Source organism: Gracilinanus agilis, chromosome 4 (assembly GCF_016433145.1).
Source record: "Gracilinanus agilis isolate LMUSP501 chromosome 4, AgileGrace, whole genome shotgun sequence".
Taxonomy (NCBI): Eukaryota; Metazoa; Chordata; class Mammalia; order Didelphimorphia; family Didelphidae; genus Gracilinanus; species Gracilinanus agilis.
The window spans coordinates 505881072-505900990 of NC_058133.1; the positions used below are offsets into that span (position 1 = coordinate 505881072).

Genomic DNA, 19919 nt, shown 5'->3' on the forward strand with positions numbered 1-19919 from the left:
GGTTAGATGGTGTTTGCCTTGGGAGTTAGTGATTATTATTAATTATCATATCATGCCATTAAAAATATCTTTTACCTTCTGCCTTAGAATTAATACTAAGTATCGGTTCTAAAGCAGAAGAATGGTAAGGAGCAAGCAATTGGGGTTAAGTGACTTGGCCAAGGTCACATAGCTGGGAAGTGTCTGAGACCAGATTTGAACCCAGGACCTCTTATCTCTAGTCTATCCACTGAGCCACCTAGCTTGCCCTATCATGCCATATTACTAATTTGAATACATTAGAATTATTAATAATAATAATAATAGCAGCTTGTATTTAATAGCACTTTAAGGCTTTTACAAAGCACTTCAACAACTCAGCATGCTAAACCTAGATGAAGTGGTATCATTTTGGTGTGGTTGATGTGTATAGATTTAGGAGATTGTTCCTGTCTCCATATCTCTGTTTGTTGTTGTATCTGTCATCTGGGTGGTTTTGGTCATGCTATGCTCTTTCCCCCTCAAGGATAATGATGGAAAGGAAACAGTTTTTTTTGTTTTTTAAAGAATTCTTTATTGATGCTTTCTATTTCTGATGTCGCCACAGTATCCCATTTATTCCTCTCCCTCCCTGAGAAATATTCCACATGATAGTAGCAGGGGGCTATTTTTTAGAGAGGAAACAGAAATCATCAAAACTGAGAGTAGGTTGAGAAAATTAAAAAACATGTGCAGTGTGTAAGACCTGTGGACCTCCCATTTCCACCAAGAGGTAAGTTGAGACTTGATCTTTATGATTTTGTAACATTTATTTTTGTTATTTCTGGCATATTGTTCTTTCCATTTACATTGTTATAGTTACTGTGTGTATCATTTTCTTGGCTCTGCTGACCTCACTTTGTATCAGTTCATATAGATCTTTTCAGACTTCTCTCTATTCATCACATATCATTTCTTAGAGTGCAGTGGGATCCCTTTAGGGCAATTAAGTGTGCAGTGGATAGAGCACAGGGTCTGGAGGCTTGAAGACTTGAGTTCAAATTTGGCCTCAGACACTTGAACATGGGCAAGACACTTAACCTTGTTTACTTCAGTTTCCTCATCCATTTTGTATGTGTGTATTTTAAAAATTCCTTTTAAAGGGCCAGCTGGGTAGCTCAGTGGATGGAGAGCCAGGCCTAGAGATGGGAGGTCCTGGGTTCAAATCCGGCCTCAGACACTTCCCAGCTGTGTGACCCTGGGCAAGTCACTTGACCCCCATGGCCCACCCTGACCACTCTTCCACCTAGGAGCCAATACACAGAAGTTAAGGGTTAAAAAAAAAAAAAAAAGAGCCAGCTGGGTGGCTCAGTGGATTGAGAGCCAGGCCTAGAGACGGGTGATCCTGGGTTCAAATCTGACTGCAGGCATTTTTCTAGTTGTGTGATCTTAGGCAAGTCACTTGACCCTCATTGCCAGCCCTTACCACTCCTCCGCCTTGGAAGCAATACTCGTTATTGATTCTAAGACAGAAGGGAAGGGTTTGAAAAAAATCCTTTTTAAAAAATCTATAAAATTCCTCTTCTATAAAAATGAGCTGGAGAAGGAAATGGTAAACCACTCCAGTATCGTCACCAAGAAAACTCCCCAAGAGTCACTCATAACTGAAATGACTGAAGAACAACAGGGCACGCCATTATATTCATGTGCTACACTTTAGCTATTGCTCAAGTGTTTGTTGGTTTATAATTCTTAGCTATCGCAAAAAATGCTGCTAAAAATATCGTTGGCATCCTTGGGGCATAAAGCCAGTAGCCGAGGCCCTGCTTCAGGTGGCATGGGCATTGCTAGTCACTTTTAAATCACTTTATTGGCATATTTCCAAATTTTTCTCCAAAATCGTTATATCATTTCCCAACTCCCAACAATCATGAATGTGCGTCTCTTCCCCCAATATTGGCTCTTGCCATTTTGGGGGTCATTTTTGCAAATTTTCAGGGTCTTGGGTAAAACTTCTGAGCTGTTTTGATTTGTTTTTCTCTTATTCTTGGTCATTCGGAGCAGTTTTTTCATCTGATTATGAAGACTTTCCCATTGCTCTTTGGAGAACGGTTTGTTCATCACCTTTGGCCGTTTTCCCCTTTGACCACTGCCCTCCTTATCCCAGGGCAGGGAGCTGGCATCGTGGCTAGAGGGCTGGGCCTGAAATCAGGAAGACGTATCTTTCTGAGTTCTAATTGGGGCTGAGATCCTTATTAGCTGTGTGACCCTGAGTAAGTCACTTCACCCTGTTTGCCTCAGTTCCTCATCTATAAACTGAGCTGGAGAAGGAAATGGCAAACCACTCCACTATCTTTGCCAAGAAAATGTCAGATACATGAATATTGGCTGTGAAGAATAGCTTTTGTTTTTGTTATTCAAGAAATACAAGTTATTCCTAAAACATGATGAGATTCCCGGCAGATCTGTCATTGTGCATTTTATTTTATTTTATTTTTAAACCCTTACCTTCTGTCCAAGGCAGAAGAGTGGTGAGGGCTAAGCAATGGGGGTCAAGTGACTTGCCCAGGGTCACACAGCTAGGAAGTGTCTGAGGCCAGATTTGAACCCAGGACCTCCCATCTCTAGGCCTGGCTCTCCATCCACTGAGCTACCCAGCTGCCCCAAATTAGAGGAGTTGTAAGGAAGCTTCTGACTTTTATCCTGTGATCCTAGGCGGCAGTTTTCTGGTTCAGGGATGGCTCCAGGGTTGGCTTTGGCCTTTTGAGCAGCTCCTTGAGCAGTTGTATCATTTGCAACGTCTTCCTCTGGTTTCCTTTCGCTTATTCAGAAGAGCTTTTCTTTTGGTCTGTAGAAGGGCCGTGACGCTTTGGGACCCCCTACGGAGGTTACACTTTGATTTTGGCCAGCGGAGTGTCCGCCCTCCTCATTGAGGGCTGCTGAGCCGTCGTGCAGATCGAGGTGTACCTACGATCTTCTTGGCTCTGGCCACGAAGCTGGGGCGCAGCCCTTCGAGAGGTCACGGGGCCGGAGATGGAAGGGACCAGACGCCACATCTAGGCCAGCTCTGGCCGTCCAGAAACATCACAAACAACAGAAACAGATGTGGTTCACCAGGGAGCGGAGACTCAGTCGAGGGCTAAGATGGCTCTTAGCTCTGGGCTGAAATCCTCTGTTGCTTCTCCATATTAGCTGGGAATGAATTTCCACATTCTCTCAACACTCCCCTGCCGGGGCCCCATACGGAGGACAGCTTCATCCTTGCACTTGGAATAAACAGGCTTCCACTCTGGCAATGGGGGCAGCATCAGGAAACCAGCAGAGCAGAGCCAGTGCTGTCTAAAAGGCAACATCAGCCAATCCCACCACGACAGGAAAGGAAGCCAGTGGAGGATCCCAAGGGGGCTTCCCAGATGGCCCTGCTGCAAGATGAGACACAGCCCGTCCCCCCCCCCCCCCCCAACCAGGTCTTATTAGCTGTGTTCTCCTTTTCTATTATTTGGAAAAAGAAAAAGAAAAAAGAAACCCGCAGCAACCACACAATTCATTTTGGCCTCCTGCCACCAGTTTGACAGCTTAGTATCTGTGAATTCCATTGCAGAACTGCTCACTCAGCTTGTGTTTCCCTTTGTCTCTCACTCCTGCTAAGCCATAGACTGGGCTCTCAGGAGAGGGGCCTATGACTGAGGTCCCTGACCCCATTTCCCTGGGCAAGGCAGCCTCTCCTGCTTCCCCAGAAACCCAGCAGGGCTCTTATTACACAAGAAGGGCAATGGGGACAACTCTGCTTCCTTCCTGCCTGTGCAGTTGGGAATCTGGTAGCAGAGATTTCTTAAGAGAAAGCATTCAGGTCTAGAAAAAAAATCATATTTTGCATTGGCTCTGCTTAACAGAGACAGTACATCATTCCTTCCTTCCTTCCTCCCTTCCTCCCTCCCTCCCTTCCTTCCTTCCTTCCTTCCTTCCTTCCTTCCTTCCTTCCTTCNTTTTTTTTTTTTTTTCTGTTGTTGTTGTTTTTAACTAAACAAGTGAGAGTTACTCAATTTCTACTATAGCCCTCTATTTCTAGTTTTCTCCCCAGGTCCTCAAAACATTCTTCATTCTCTCCAATACATCCACCAGTATAGATATCTTACTATTTTTTATTGTTCAAATGACTTAGCTTGACTTTCAAGACTTCCAGAGTCTTTTACCATCTTGCCTTCCCTAACTTATTCCAGAACATTTCTTTCTTCCTCTGTTCTCTATGTCCCAGACTTACTTTTCACTCTCCACACAGGTTCCATGCTTTCTCCTTCCTCTGGATCTTTACCCACAGTATTCCCTAAATATGTAAATGCCATTCACATCTGCCCCACTTCTTTCTTCCTTTCTGTCTTTCTATCTTTCTCTCTGTCTTCCTTCCTTCCTTCCTTCCTTCCTTCCTTCCTTCCTTCCTTCCTTCCTTCCTTCCTCTCTGTCTTCCTTCCTTCCTCTCTTTCTTCCTTCATTCAATACTTACCAAGCAACTGTTACCTCTGAGAGACTGAGTTGGGTTAAAGGAAAACTGGTGTGATTCTTAGCTTCTCTGAAGCAAACAAGATAATCTCCATGGACCATGGTTTCTCCATTTATGGGAGACAGCTGGGTGGCTCAGTGGATTGAGAACCAGGCCTAGAAATGGGAAGTTTCTCCATTCATGAAACAGGTTATGGAGATGGACTCAATTCCACAAATCCAACCAATATTTCTGAAACACCTACTGTGCGTAAGACTAGAGTCAGTCTAGCACAGTGCAGTGAGAGCTGGCCTCAGAATTCAGAGGGATTTGGGTTCAAGTGGACCCTCAGACACCAGCAAAGCCCTTTCACCTTTAAATATGAAGGTCACTCACTCTTTTGGACAATGAATCACAGAGAAGCACCAATGAGTATTTGGTGAAGAGCATTCCCCATCAGGTATAGTTCTCCAGAACAATGAAAAATTCCAGATCAAAGGTCTGGAATAAAATACATAAAGGCACTAGTCTAGGGTTCTAGGGATCCAAGAATAAAAACAGAACAGTTCCTGCCCTCAAGGAGTTTGTTGTCCATCCGCCATCCAATCACTTAACATTTATTAAGTGACTACTATGTGCCAATGCACTGGTGCTAAACCCTGGAGATGGAAAACAGAGTAGAATGAGCATCTTCCTGCAAAGAGACCCTGTTCTAATGGGGGGAGGAGATGTGCAAATAACTATGTACAAACAAAACATATAAGGATAAAAACACTATTATTGTGATTGTTACATGAGATAAAAATAATATTCTGTTTGGTCGCCAAGTATGGTTTAGGCTACTCATCCCTTGCTCTTTAGATTGGCATGTATTCTAGGGAAGTGGACAATGATATGTTTAAGTTTGGACATTCCAAGATGGCGATGGAGTCCTGGGACCACATCCTGAGCTTGGGATTTGGCCACAACCTTCCCACTACCTCAAAGGCATCTCTGCAAATGCCCCGACCCTCCTGGGTCAGCAGGGCAGAAGTTTCATTCTCAGTATCAACTGCTGGCAATTCTAAATCTTCAGTTTGTGATAGGCTGATCAGATTTGGAACTGGAGAGGACCTCAGAGATCATCTGGTCCCTCTCATCCTGCATTTTTATAGATGAGGAAGCTGAGGCCCCACTGATTAAGAGATATGCTCAAAGGCCCACAAGTCATCAACCTTAGAGACAGGATTCCAACCCAGTTCTGGCACCAAATCCCAGCTTCTTTCTATGTATGATGCCTTGGCTTAGTTTTAGGCAACATTCAGGTTAAATTGAGGAAGATTCAGTGTTTGTTTGGTAGCTGAGAGACCTTGTTAGGGTCTTTAAAAGATTGTAGAACTGGTGATCTGGAGGTCACTGGCTGACTTTACCCTGTTGGAGAACCAGGCAAGCCAAGGGAGAGCTTTTTGGAAATCTATCTATTAGGACTTTCTCTCCCTCCAATCCTGGTCATATATGGAATTCCTCAATGGCTGGCCATGGGCATGAGGAGCTAGAAATGTTGCTGAGCCATTCTAGGTCTCCCAAAGATTGGGTTTGCTGCTAAGACCTTAGTTATTATTGATGATGTCTATTCTACTAAAGTGTTTATGCTCTGTTCATTGCATGTTAACAGTTCATCTCTTCATTAAATTGTAAGCAACCCTGAAAATGATCATATTACTCGTACTCTGACCCCAGCAGTGATTTGCCCTAAGGGTACTCCAAGAACTCATCTGTGGGATCTTGCCACTTCTAGGGTTCAGTGAATTCAGGTGGAGACAAGTTATGTATACAGGTGTACCTCTTTTTATGCAAAAATGTCCTTGAAAGCTTCAGAGAATTTTAGGATTCTGAGCTATAATTAAATTTTTTTGTAAATAAAAGGAAGTAGAATTTTGGTAAACTGAGCTGAACCTCAAATGCAGTAGAGGAGCTGGCTTTTTTATTTTATTTTATTTTTTTTAAACCCTTAACTTCTGTGTATTAGTTCCTTGGTGGAAGATTGGTAAGGGTGGGCAATGGGGGTCAAGTGACTTGCCCAGGGTCACACAGCTGGGAAGTGGCTGAGGCCGGGTTTGAACCTAGGACCTCCTGTCTCTAGGCCTGGCTCTCAATCCACTGAGCAACCCAGCTGCCCTAGGAGCTGGCTTTTTGAAAGAATTCTATGCCAAATCCATTTTTTTCAACCTTAACTTCTGTCTTAGAATCAATCTTATATATTAGTTCCAAGGCAGAAAAGCAGTAAGGGATAGGCAATGGGGGTTAAGTGACTTGCCCAGGGAAATACTGCTAGAAAGTATCTGAGGTCAGATTTGAACCTAGGACCTCTTTTCTCTAGAACTGGCTCTCAATCTACTGAACCACTTAGCTGCCCTCTTCTCCACCCTGGAATCCATTTTAATGCCCTGACTGTTACCTGTGCCTGGGAAACTCTCCTTCCTTTCCTTCTTCTCTCAGAATCCTTGATTTTATTCACATTCAGGGCTCAATTCAAGTTCTACTCTCTAGATGATGCCTCTCTTGAATACTTCCCTCCCACCTATTAGGGTCTTCCCTCCTTATGATTTCATGTTATCCCATTCATATATCTGTAACTATGTACATGTTGGCTAGACTATAAGCTTCTTGAGGGCAGGGACTGTTTTTGTGTTTGTATCCTCAGTACCTGCTTGATATCTGTTATAGAGCTTAACAAATGCTGATGGTTTGGGGTAGCTGGGTGGCTCAGGAGATAGAAAGTCAGGCCCAGAGACAAGAGGTCCTGGCTTTGAATCTGGTCTCAGACACTTCCTAGCTATGTGACCCTGGGCAAGTCATTAACCCCCATTGCCTAGCCCTTACCACTCTTCAGCCTTGGAACCAATAAACAGTATTGATTTTAAGATGGAAGGTGAGGGTTTAAAAAAAGTACTGATGAGGACAGCTACGTGGCTCTGTAGATTGAGTCAGGCCCAGAGAGAAGAGGTCCTGGGTTCAAATCTAGCCTTAGATACTTCCTAGCTATGTGACCCTGGACAAATTACTTGATACCAATTGCCTAGCCCTTACTGCTCTTCTGTCTTGCAACAAATATACAGGATTGATTTTAAGCTGGAAGGTAAGGTTTTTTTTTAAATGCTGATGATTTGATTGAGAAGCCATAAAATCATCCATAGAATCCCTTCATCATCCCATGTGGCTGGGGTCTAGAGGACTGACTCGATAGAGCTTCTCATGACACCTCCTAGAGCAGTGTTGGCGAAGATGTGGCACATATGCAGAGCTGGTACTCCATATCCCCTCTTCCCAGTGCCTGAGGACATTTTTTGCATGCTCCCCCTCTCTGTCCAGCTGCCCAAAGCAAGTACTTCTTTCCCTCAGCTCTCTTTGGTAAAGCAGGGGCTCACAGACAGCTTGAATTTGCTCTCTGGGCACTCGAACTCAGAAAAGGTTCACCAATACTGTCCTAGAATAACTGGGAGCTCAGATTCTTGTCCCTCTTCCTCTCCTCTCATCTACTTTCAACTCTTGGTAGCTGGATTGAGAAGAAGATGCCTTGTAGGTCTCTTTAGGGCCAGAATAGCCTTTTGTCTTAGGAATCTCTAGACTCTTTTGACCCTGGGAAAGACAAATGTATTGTAGAGATGGAGAAATTATATTCACAGAAGTTAGCATACTCTGGTGCTTGCCAACAGTACCGTCTTTTACTTAACTACCTTTGTAACCTTGGGAAAGTAGTTTCTCTTTCTGGGTCTCATATTCCTGTCAAATGAGGGGGTTTGATCTGATGACCTCAGAGGACACTGGAATCCGAGATGTTTAACACAGGAGGGGAATTCAGATCATCTGATATGGTGGTGCCATACTCAGATAGAAACGCATCCCTGACTTAGAAAACCCCAAATTAACATCATCTATGTTGTATCGTAGAGGTACCCCTTCCTCGTCATGAGAGCGAGGGTTGAGGCACCTCCGCCATCTGGAAAATCCACATCAAAGTTTTTGGCCCTCCCTTCATACCAGAGAAGAAGTCTGAATTTTTTCTTTTTCTTTTATGGAGTGTTTAGAGGATCTCATCTGCATTTATGAGTTACTAAATCTTTTAAAGATATCTCAACATTTCTAGCCTTTGTGTGTTGTCTGCTGGCTTTCATAGACTTTTCACAAACTATAACTTTTTATTTCACTTTAAAAAAGAAATTGCATGTATTTGTGGTATTAAAAGATAAAGTCTGTTGACATTATATAATATTATACGTATATTTTATGTGGTGAGCAGAACACTTCTGACAAACTCTTCATTCTGTAGAGGTGGAACTGAGACCGTAGGAGGGGAGGTGATGCTCCCAGAGTCACAAAATGGCAGAGAGAGGCTAGGAGCCCCGGTGTTCTGACTCCCAGGGAGCCAGGGCTCTTCACTTCTATTTGTGTTTTATACTTAGCCCGAGGAACACAAGCAGCCAGAAAACTCAAGTGCCCCTGAACCACATTAGAATGTATTAACAAAATAAATAAAAATACCGGGATCCCTTCCACACAGTGACTTCCCCCATCACTGGTTCAATAGATCATGGGCTGGCAAAAGAAAAGGTCTTGTCCCTTGCCGATATTATTCTAAGGGTTCAGGCCTGGGGCTCTTAGGGTTAGAATCTGTTGTTGTTCAGTGCTGTCCTGCTGGTGACCAGGTGGACCATAGCATGCCAATATCGGCACACAGGGTTTTCTTGGCAAAGATATTGGAGTGGTTTCCTATTTCCTTCTCCAGTAGATTAAAGCAAAAAAAGTTTAAGTGACTTGCTCAGGATCATACAGCTAGTCAGTGTTTAAGGCCAGAATTGAACTAAAGTAGAGGAGTCTTCCTGACTGTGCCACCGAGCTGCCTCCTAGACAAACAGGACTAAGTGACTTGCCCAGGGTCACACAGATAGTGTCTGGAGCTGAATTCAAATTCCAGTCTTCCTGACTGGGGTAGCGAGGTGACACAGTGGATAGAGTACTAAGTCTGGAGTCAGGAAGATTTTTCTTCCTGAGTTCAAATCTGACTTCAGACACTTACTAGCTGTGTGAACCAGAGTAAGTCACTTAGCCCTGTTGACCTCAGTTTCTTCATCTGTAAAATGAGCTGGAGAAGGATATGACAAATCACTCTAGTATCTCTGCCAAGAAAACCCCAAATGGGATCACAAAGAGTTGGACACGACTGAAAACAACTTGAACAAAGTACAAAGAATCTTTTGATTGTGCTGATCCAAAATCTGCCTTGGTGGATGTTCTCCTCATTGGCCCAAGATTTCTCTTTCAGGGACAAGTTGAACAAGTCTCATCCCTCTTCCTCTTGACAGCCCTTAAAATATTTGTAAATACTCCTTATCTTTCACTGTCCCCCAAGGCTTCTTCTCCCTAATCCTGTTTCCTTCTGCCAGTTCTCTTTGGGGAGAGTTTTAAGTTTCCTCATTATTTCAGTCCCTTTTATCTAGAGTTTAATTCATTTCCCTTCTAAAATCTGGCCCTGGGAAGAACAGGCTTCCATTCAGATTTTGTCTGACTGGTAGTGAATACAGGGGAAGTACAACTTCTCCCACCTTTGGTTTCATTGTTCCAGGTGGCATACTTCTGCCAATTCAAACAGGCACCTTCCTTAGAGTTAGTCTTAGAGAGTTACTGGGAATACCAAGAGTCCAGACGATGGATATGCCCAGCATCATACAGCTCTGACAATGTGTCAGAGGTGGGACTTGAACCCTGGACTTTCTGAGTGCAGTATTTGGTACCTTATCCACTACACCAGGATGCATAGAGTTCTATGAATGCAAACAAAGACTACTTTTTTTTGCCTACATCACATGATTGATTGTATTGTAGGGGCAGCTAGGAGGCTTAGTGGATTGAGAGCCAGACTTGGAGATGGGAGATTCTGGGTTCAAATGTGGCCTCAGACACTTCCTAGCTGTGTGACCTTGGGTGAGTCACTTAACCCTCACCCAGCCCCCAAATTGTCTAGCCCTTACTGTTCTTCTGCATTAGAACCAATACATAGTATTGATTCTAAGGTGGAAGGTATGAATTAAAAAAAAACAAAACAACCTAGGTCTTCAGCACTAGATTTTTTGAATCCCTGTGGAGAGCTTTAAATTTTTTCATATCATTAATTTCCAGCCACTTTTCAGTCTGAAATCTTTTTGATTCCTAATTCTGTTAACCATTCCTCCTTGCTTTGTGTTATATGCAAATTTTGTTGGCACTCTATGCAATAGAATGTAAACCTCTCAAGGGCCAGACTGTTTCATTTTTAGTCTTTCTATTCCTGAAGCTAGCACAATGCCCGGAAGGAACTTAATAAAGCCTTGTTCATTGATTGATGTATATAGAGATTCAGATAATTGATTAAAAATTCTGAGCCCATCTGAATGAAAGACACTCCCCAAATCTCTCTAGAATGAATACCAATGCATTAATCAGTATTCCTTGGGGCCAGCAATTCACCTGGTCCTAAACCTGCCTCACCAGGCTATGATTTTTGGCCCATATCGCTGTCTTGTCTGAGAAGTTATCATACTTTGTTAAGTGAATTGTAGAAGTCTAAACACATGTTATCAATGACATTTTCTTGATATCTTAGTATAGTGAGGCATGACTTATTCTTAATGAATCCATGCTGGGTTCATGGGAGTTACCTCTTTTCAGAGTGCCAAGAAATGGATTCTTTACTAAAGTATGCTAGAATTTCCTTAGGAGTTGACACCACGTTTATTGGCCGGCAGTTTGAAGTATCTACTTTCCTCACCTTTTGTGAAAACGGGAACCCACTGTCCTTTTCCAGGATGGGGGTGCTTCTAGATTCACTCTGGAATCTATCTACCAAAACAAACACAGGAATTATATGAACACACCTACAAAACACTTTCCAAACAAAACTAGATCTAAACAATTGGAAAAACATTGATTGTTCATGGGTAGGACAAGCTAACATAATAAAAATAACCATTCTACCCAAATTTATTTATTTAGTGTCATACCTATCAAACTACCAAAAAACTTTTTTACTGAATTAGAAAAAATATAACAAGTTCATTTGGAAGAACAAAAGATCAAGAATATCAAGGGAAATAATGAAAAAAAAAACTGTGAAGGAAGGTGGCCTAGCAGTACCAGATATTAAACTACTATAAAGCAGCAGTCATCAAAACATATGGTACTGGCCAAGAGACAGAAGGGAGGATCAGTAGAATAGACTTGGGGTAAGTGACGTCAGCAAGACAGTGTATGATAAACCCAAAGAGCCCAACTTTGGGGACAAAAATCCACTATTGACAAAAACTGCTGGGAAAATTGGAAAACAATATGGGAGAGATTAGGTTTAGATCAACATCTCACACCCTACACCTAGATAAATTCAGAATGGATGAATGACTTAAATATAAAGATGGAAACTATAAGAAAATTAGGTGAACACAGAATAGTATACCTCTCAGATCTCTGGGAAAGGGAAGATTTTAAAACCAAGCAAGAGTTAGAAAAAATTACAAAATGTAAAATAAATGATTTTGATTATATTAAATTTAAAAGTTTTTGTACAAACAAAAACAATGCAACCAAAATCAGAAGGGAAACAACAAACTGAGAAAAAAATCTTTATAACAAAAAACTCTGACAGAGGTCTAATTACTCAAGGAGCTAAAAGAATTGTATAAAAAAATCAAGCCATTCTCTAACTGATAAATGTGCAAGAGACATGAATAGGCAATTTTCAGATAAAGAAATCAAAACTATCAATAAGTACATGAAAAAGGGTTCTAAATCTCTAATAATTAGAGAAATACAAATCAAAACAACTCTGAGGTACCACCTCACACCTAGCAGATTGGCTAAAATGATAGCAGGGAAGAGTAAAGAATGTTGGAGGGGAAACACAGAAGAAAAACAACCGCTTGAACATTTGGGTTGATGTGGGCATGATTGAGGATGTAGACACTAAACTGACCACACCAATGTAACTATCAATAATATGTAAATAAGTGTTGATTGATCACGCATGTTAAAACCAGTGGAAATGCATGTTGGATATGGAGGGAGTGAAGAGGGGTGAAGGGGAAAGTAAAAACAAGAATCATGTAACCATGGAAAACGTTTCTAAAAATATAAAATATTAATCAAGAAAAAAAAGATTACTGACAGTTTAGCAATTCCATCAAGTTATTTTAGTGTCCTCCAGCGTAGTTAAGTGGAGGCAGGTCACTTGAATTCATCCATGATAGCTGGGTGCTCTTTCATCTTAGGTTTCATTTCTTCATGAGCCATTCCAGCCCTCCTCCTCTCCTCCTCCCCCCATCCACATCCTTAGTAGTAGAAGATCATTTCCTTTGGAGATGATATTTGTAAACACTTAGCACACTACCTGGCATACAGTAGGCTCTTAATAAATGCTTATTTCCTCCTTCCTTCCTTTTGTAGGAAAAGCAGAAGTGAAGAAGAAATGGACTAGTTCCAAAGTCTCTCTATTTTTTATCTTCCTACCCACCTCAGGTTGGGATGGGGACCTAATCATCTTTCTTCTGCTTATCATTGAAAGACAATGTGGGCTAGTGGAATGAACACAGAATTTGGAGCTAGAGGACATGGATTCAAATCTTGATTCTGCTACTTGCTGTTTCTGTGACCTTGGTTAAGCTGTCTCCTTTTGGGGGCCTTTTTCTTCTTATCTTGCAAATGAAGGGATTCGACTAGATGACTTTGAAAGTTTCTTCTAGCTCCATATTTGATGGTTCTATTTTAAGTCCCTTTTTTGTCTTTAGCATTTATGTCTTAGTTGATATAATAACTAACATATATATTATGTTCACTATCTATGTAACACCATTCTTTTTTCCCCCTTTTAAACCTCTACCTTCTGTCTTAGAAATAATACTAAATTTTGGTTCCAAGGCAGAAGAACAGTAAGGGCTAGGCAGTTGAAATTAAGTGACTTGCCTAGGGTTGCATAGCTAGGAACAGATTTGAACCCAGGACCTCCCGTCTCCAGGTCTGGCTTTATACACTGAGCCATCTACTTGCTTCCCCCATACAATTATAGTACTTTTTAATACTTATTCTTAACAACTTACCTTAATTTCTATTTCTTATATTTACTATGATTCTTTTTTTTTTTTAAACCCTTACCTTCTGCCTTAGAATCAATATTGTGTATTGGTTCCAAGGAAGAAGAGAGGTAAGGGCTAGGCATTGGGGGTCTAGTGACTTGCCCAAGGTCACGTAATTAGGAAATGTCTGAGACCAGATTTGAACTCAGGAATGGATCTCATCTCTGGACCTGGCTCTCAATTCCTTGAGCCACCAAGTTGTTCCTACTCCAAAATTCTTAAGGGATCCATTATGTCATCTCGTTGGGAACTTCCTCTGTTGACAGCAATCACAACTCCATTATAAGATAGTTTACTAATTTCTGTGGCCAAAGACATTTATAACCTACAGACTAGGTTTTTTTTTTTTTAAACCCTTAACTTCTGTGTATTGGCTCCAAGGCAGAAGAGTGGTAAGGGTGGGCAATGGGGGTCAAGTGACTTGCCCAGGGTCACACAGCTGGGAAGTGTCTGAGGCCGGATTTGAACCCAGGACCTCCCATCTCTAGGCCTGGCTCTCAATCCACTGAGCTGCCCAGCTGCCCCCTGACTAGTCTTTTGAATGAACCTCTCAGAACATAGAATGGTTTGTTCTTGGAAACCAGGCACATGAGCCATTGTTGGGCTTGTATTTGAAGGTTTCCCAGCTTCATAAGAACTGCCAGACCTCCTCATCACTGCATCAGCCATGGAGCCCCCAGAATGACCTACTCCCGAGACACAACGTCTCTCGGACACATCCTTTTAAAGTCTGACTTTGTCCCTGTGGAGCCATACTGAGATTTCTGAATCAGACAAGAGTTTTAAGTTGAGCAATCAGCCAGCCATTATTGGGTATTTCCTATATGCTAAGCACTTGGGATGAAAACAGGAAAATATTCTTGCCACCAGGGAGCTTACATTCTGAAGGAAAGATCAGGTGCGAGAGGCATGCAAAATAGAATGAGATTCAACCTTAAAGATGAATTCCAGGATTTCAGGCTGAATTGCATTTTGTCCAGACCTGCCCCCCAACTTCCTTTGTTCCTGCCCCCCTTCTCCAAGCTGAGTTCTCTTCTTTCGGCTGTCTCTCAGACTCCGTCAACAAGGCCATTTGCTTTGATGGCATTCGCCAGCCAACATATTCCAGATGTGAAAAGAGGAGGGTGTTTGCCTGAGTTCTCAGCTTGCTTCTCCATTCCCCAAATCGCCCCCCTCTAGCCTTTGACCCCCTTTGCCAGGCTCTGCTCTCCAACACACACATCCCTTCAGTTTCCCCTTCCTGGGGCTGGCCAGGAAGACACTTTGAAGGACTTGGATGCTTTGTTTTGTTTTGTTTTCCCCCCTTTCCTGCCCTGTGAAAATGAAATCTTTGGAGGCTGGACCTGACCCATTCAGATTCACATGGCAACAGAAGCCTCTTCTTGGGGGCGCTTCATCTCGCCGAACCCCACCTAGGGCAGATCACGTACAAACAGGTTTGTCCGTCAAGTGAGGGAGACAAATGGAAGAAAGAAAAAAAAGAAAGGAAGATATTTCCCTTCTGAATGGGGCTGGCCATTCTGAAAAGGACTTGGAACTGACGTGTGTGTTATTGGCCTTTAAGGAACGTCCGAGAACGTAGAGGAGGCTCCCCTGGGCCAGCGTGTCCTCTCGGGGCACCGCAGTGTGCAGCTTGCTGACATGTGACAAGGGAGTCCAGTGTTGCTTAGCAGGGTTGGCCCGTGGTCGCCAGTTATTTAAACTCCTTTTTCCTCCAGACTCCAGACTATTCATCAAAAGATTAATAAGTGCCTTCCTGCCTTCTTGAAACCCCTCACCCAGTTTCCTATTGGGTTCTCGCATTCTCTCCTCCCATGACGAGGCTGTTTCTTCTCACTCCTGGTCCCCGGCAAGAGAGCTCTGCGCAGAGGTGGGAGCCAGGGCTTAAGGAACATGGCTAGGTTGGCTTCTCAGCTCCCCTCTGTTACGGGTTCAACAGCCTCCTCTCCTACAGAGGAGCGTTTCTCAAGCTTTCAGAGGAAATTTTGGTTTTGGCGAGAAGGAAAGGCAGCTTCCAAGAACATCAGCTTTCAGATAGGCAGGGGTGCCTCCTTGCTGTGATTTCTTTTATCCATGGCCTTTGAAAACTGGAAAATGGGGGGCAGCTGGGTAGCTCAGTGGATGGAGAGTCAGGCCTAGAGACGGGAGGTCCTGGGTTCAAATCCGGCCTCAGACACTTCCTAGCTGTGTGACCCTGGGCAAGTCACTTGACCCCCATTACCCACCCTTAACACTTTTCCACCAAGGAGCCAATATACAGAAGTTAAGGGTTTAAAAAAAAAAAAAAGAAAACTGGAAAATGTTGGTCCTTGAGTTTCCCATGAAGCCATTCTCAAAGATGTCCAGGGTGACCATTCTGTTGGATCAGTAGAACCCAAGGAAGTGGCCACAGACAGAGGACCAGCAAATGTTTGCTCTGATCTGAGCTGCCTAAGGCCAGCCCTCCTCTTCTTTCTTGCCTAGACATATAGATTCAGCTTTTGATCCAAGTACTAGGTAGGTATTGACACCCTTTGGCTGAAAATAAGCTTTGAGTTGCTGGGAGTCGAGACCTTGATTCTAACCCTCGTCTCACCACTGAGTTTTGCAAGTAACTTTGAACAAGGTGGTTCCTTCACTCCTTTGGGTCGGAGCTGCCTCTCCAGTAAAACGAGAGGGTCAGATTCAGTGGTGCCAAACTCTAATAGAAACAGATCCTTGAAGTGCACATATTAGAAAACCACAAATTAACATTATCTACTTGTATTTTATTTTTCTTTATTTTGGTAAACATTTCACATCACATTACATTTCATTCTGGTTCTGAGGGTACTGGTGGGCATTTTGCAAGCCATTTGCTGTGGCCAGGAGCATGCAGATGATCCCTAACATCCCTCCTAGCTCCAGTGGGCTCTGATTTTATAAACTAAGTGAATCCCCTGGTTGTCAGACAGGAAATCCCTCTCGAGGACAAAGGGAAGAGAAAGGGGACCCGGAGACCTATCTCCCCATGTCCAGATCGTGTTACAGCTCAGTCCTGCCCAACTCCATTTTATTCCACGGAAGTTCTGGGGCCTCTTAGCTCCCCACAGAGATGAAACACATACAGAAAAACCTGCTATGTGTTGGTCTTCATCCTCTTTCTATCCGCTTCTCTTGATTCTTTGTGAGATAGTTTATGGAAATGCAAATGTTTTTAATGTGCTTATCTTATGTTTCTTGGGTTAACTTGTCTCATGTTACCATTTTTGCTTTTATTTTATTTTTGGTTCACCATCTCGGGTTTTCTGGGTCATCTTCAAATACTTTAACTTTTTAATTACCTCTACTTTTCCTTTGATTTCTTTTTTTATGCCTTATTGCTGTGACTAGGATTTCTAAAACTAAGTGAAATAGCATGGAGCCAGGCTAGACATCTTGTTTAGCACATGTTTTTAATGAGAAAGATTCTAGTATTTCTGTATGTAACATTTCCCCGTGATTTCAAATGTATTTTTCATATTGTGGGAGAATTTTTCCCTTTATTTTAAAAAAGCTTTTTAAATGTGAATTTTATTACACAATTATTGTATTCATTGGCTTTTTAATGACTTACATCCTCCCGTGTTCTTACCTTCTCAGATTATAGGGTTCTTAAGAACGGGAACTCTATTCTGTTTTACTCAGATCCTCCATTTGAGGAAAGATGCCTTAAAGATGTGTTATGTTTTGCTTCATGCCTTGCTTAGGAAATACTGATCAGAGATCATGAAAAACAGGAGTTGGTGAGCCTTAGGGGCAGGATAAATAGCAAATGTCAACACGTTTGAGGATTTAGATACATTCTTGGCAATATGTACATAAGACATCTTTAGGGAAGACAGGAAAGTTCGTGCCATCCCCTTAAGCGTTGGAGGTAATAGAAAAGCTTCTCTCTTCCATCCTCTCCACCAAAAGACAAGTCACCCATCTAAGACTCAAGAAGAATCAGGAGGACTAGGGTCCTAAGAGGCTCTGTGAGCTGAAAATGGTATGATAGTATTCACTTGCTAGAGTTATTGAGTCTCTAGTTCTTTGGGTCTTGGAAGGACTTCCAACTCAAACTCTAGGCTTCTTTTGCCATATTTACTAGGAAACACAGGTCAGGGGTACCACCTCTGAAGAGGACCATAAGCAGGAGAATGCAGAACATGGAGTGAAATCTCTTTGAGGAGCCCTCATGGAGACGAGAGGACGAGAAAGAGACTAGAGGGAAGGAGTGGGCAAAGGATTCAGAGAACAGATAATCCTAGGGGTGAAGAGGAGACTAGATTGGGTCTGAACCAGCAACTTGGGTTGGTTGAGGGCCAGTAGAATCCAGTCCAAGTCTTCTTTCTCCCCCCACTTCTTCAAAGCTCTAGGCTAAGAAAAATCTTGATAATGTTCTAAATTTCAATTCCTTTTCCTTTTGCTCCTCCTAAGACTTCCTGGGAGGAGGGATGAGAAGAAAAAGGGGGGAAAATCAACTTTTATTACAACATTATTACAGTCTTCTATGCCTTGGTGTTTTTTTTTAATGTTACATTATCTGATTATGGTAATAAATCACTCAGATTTTAATAGTAAAATGGTAGCCGTGCGAGTCGAGAGAAGGGGATGATATGTGAGAGATGCTGTAGAAATGACAACATTCTGCAACCGATGAGCAGTTTGGGATGAGAAGAGTCAGGGATGGGACCTCAGTTGCCAACCTGTGTATCTTGAAAAATGACGTCACCCAAAAGAGAAATAAGGAAGTTCGGAATGGGGAGAGATTGGGTGAGGGGGAAGATATGAGTTCTCTCTCAGACATGTGGAGTTGGAGATGCTTAATGGGAAGTTTGAAATACCCACTGGACAGATAGTGATGTGAGATGAGAGAGAGAGAGAGACAGACAGACAGATAGATAGACAGACAGACAGAGACAGAAAGAGAAAGTGGGTTCTAGATAGATAGACAGGCATATAGATCTGGAAGTCATCTGCATTGAGATAATAATTGAATCCATTGGAACAGATGAGACGTCATCATGAGAGAAGGTTTAGGCAGCAGGATGAGGGAAGACTGAAAATACAGCCTTTGCCTTATACTTGAAGTTTGGGATCCAGCAAAGGAGACTGAGAAAGAGCAGTCAGATAGGAGGAGAAGCAAGAAGGCAACAAGTTGGAAACCCAGAGAGGAGACTCTTCAGAAGGAGAAGGCTTGAGGAGGAAAAGGATTGAAAAATGGCCAAATCATGAGAGGAAGAGTTCTCCCTCACTGGAGATGGTGGTGGAATGGTGTGAAGAATTAAAGAAGGTTCTCTGGAGGAAAAGGACCATGGCCGGCCTCCATTCATCTTCCAAGCGTCATGCACCCACCCAGGCATGCCCTTATCTCACGAAGCTGACCAAGCGAGTATCTGTTGGTGTGTTATCTCAGCACAGAATGGATGGGTGCTCACAGGAGTTGGTGAGCCTTAGGGGCAGGATAAATAGCAAAAGTCAACAAGTTTGAGGATTTAGAATATCTCAGCACAGAATGGATGGGTTCTCACAGACCAACATTTCGGCATTTGGGCAGGATGGTGTTTCCCCAGAACTGTCTTAGATGTCCATGTCTACCCCGTTCACAAAACCTACCTGTTCATTTGGCTCTTGCGCCCAGTGGCAAAGAGCTATGAAAAAACCAACAGCAGGGCAGGGGGCTGCATGGATCGAAGGTGTATCGGGGTCACCATCCGGGATTCCCTTGTTTCCTGGACCTGGAGAAGAGTCTGGACTAGTTTGGGGTTATCAAGGAAGCTGATGAAGCAGCTCCACCTACTGGTGCTTCTAGATATTGTTAAAGTCATTGGTTGTTCATAATAATTTTGAATAAAAAGATCCATTTTTTAAAAAAAATGACTAGAATGAACTCTCCTCCTTCCTCCTTCTTGTGGTACTGGTTCGAGGGGAGTGAATGGTGAGCTGTACTGTGTCTGTGACCAAGTATGGCAGTACCAAGCTCGTCCATGAGCTCTCTCCAAGGCCAGCTGCCTTGATGATAGCCGACGGCCAAGTTATCAGGCTTGGGGTCTGCACGTGGAGCTGGCCAGGGCCACAGGGCACCAGATTAAAGTGTAACTGGGAATCATTAACCAAATAGGTAGAAATACAACGCAACACAGACAATGTTCATTTGTGGTTTTCTAAGCCAACAGCATGTTTTATTTGAGTTTGACACCACAGACCTCCAACAATATGTTGGTGAGTCTGTAGGACAGAAATGGAGGGCAAGACTTCAGAGTAATAGGAGGCATATATATATATATACCTCATATAATGTTTATTACCATATATATGGTAATAAACATTACCCATCTATCTATATGTATATATATATATATATA

General features: G+C 42.7%; 1 protein-coding gene across 1 annotated transcript in view; it reads left to right on the forward strand.

The window, feature by feature from the left end:
* Positions 1–19919, forward strand: part of COL26A1 (collagen type XXVI alpha 1 chain) — a 271604-nt gene that overhangs the window by 52098 nt on the left and 199587 nt on the right. Inside the window, exon 3 of the mRNA XM_044675635.1 lies at positions 10983–10999. Within this exon, the coding sequence (XP_044531570.1) occupies positions 10983–10999 (17 nt within the window). The remainder of the gene's footprint in view (positions 1–10982; positions 11000–19919) is intronic.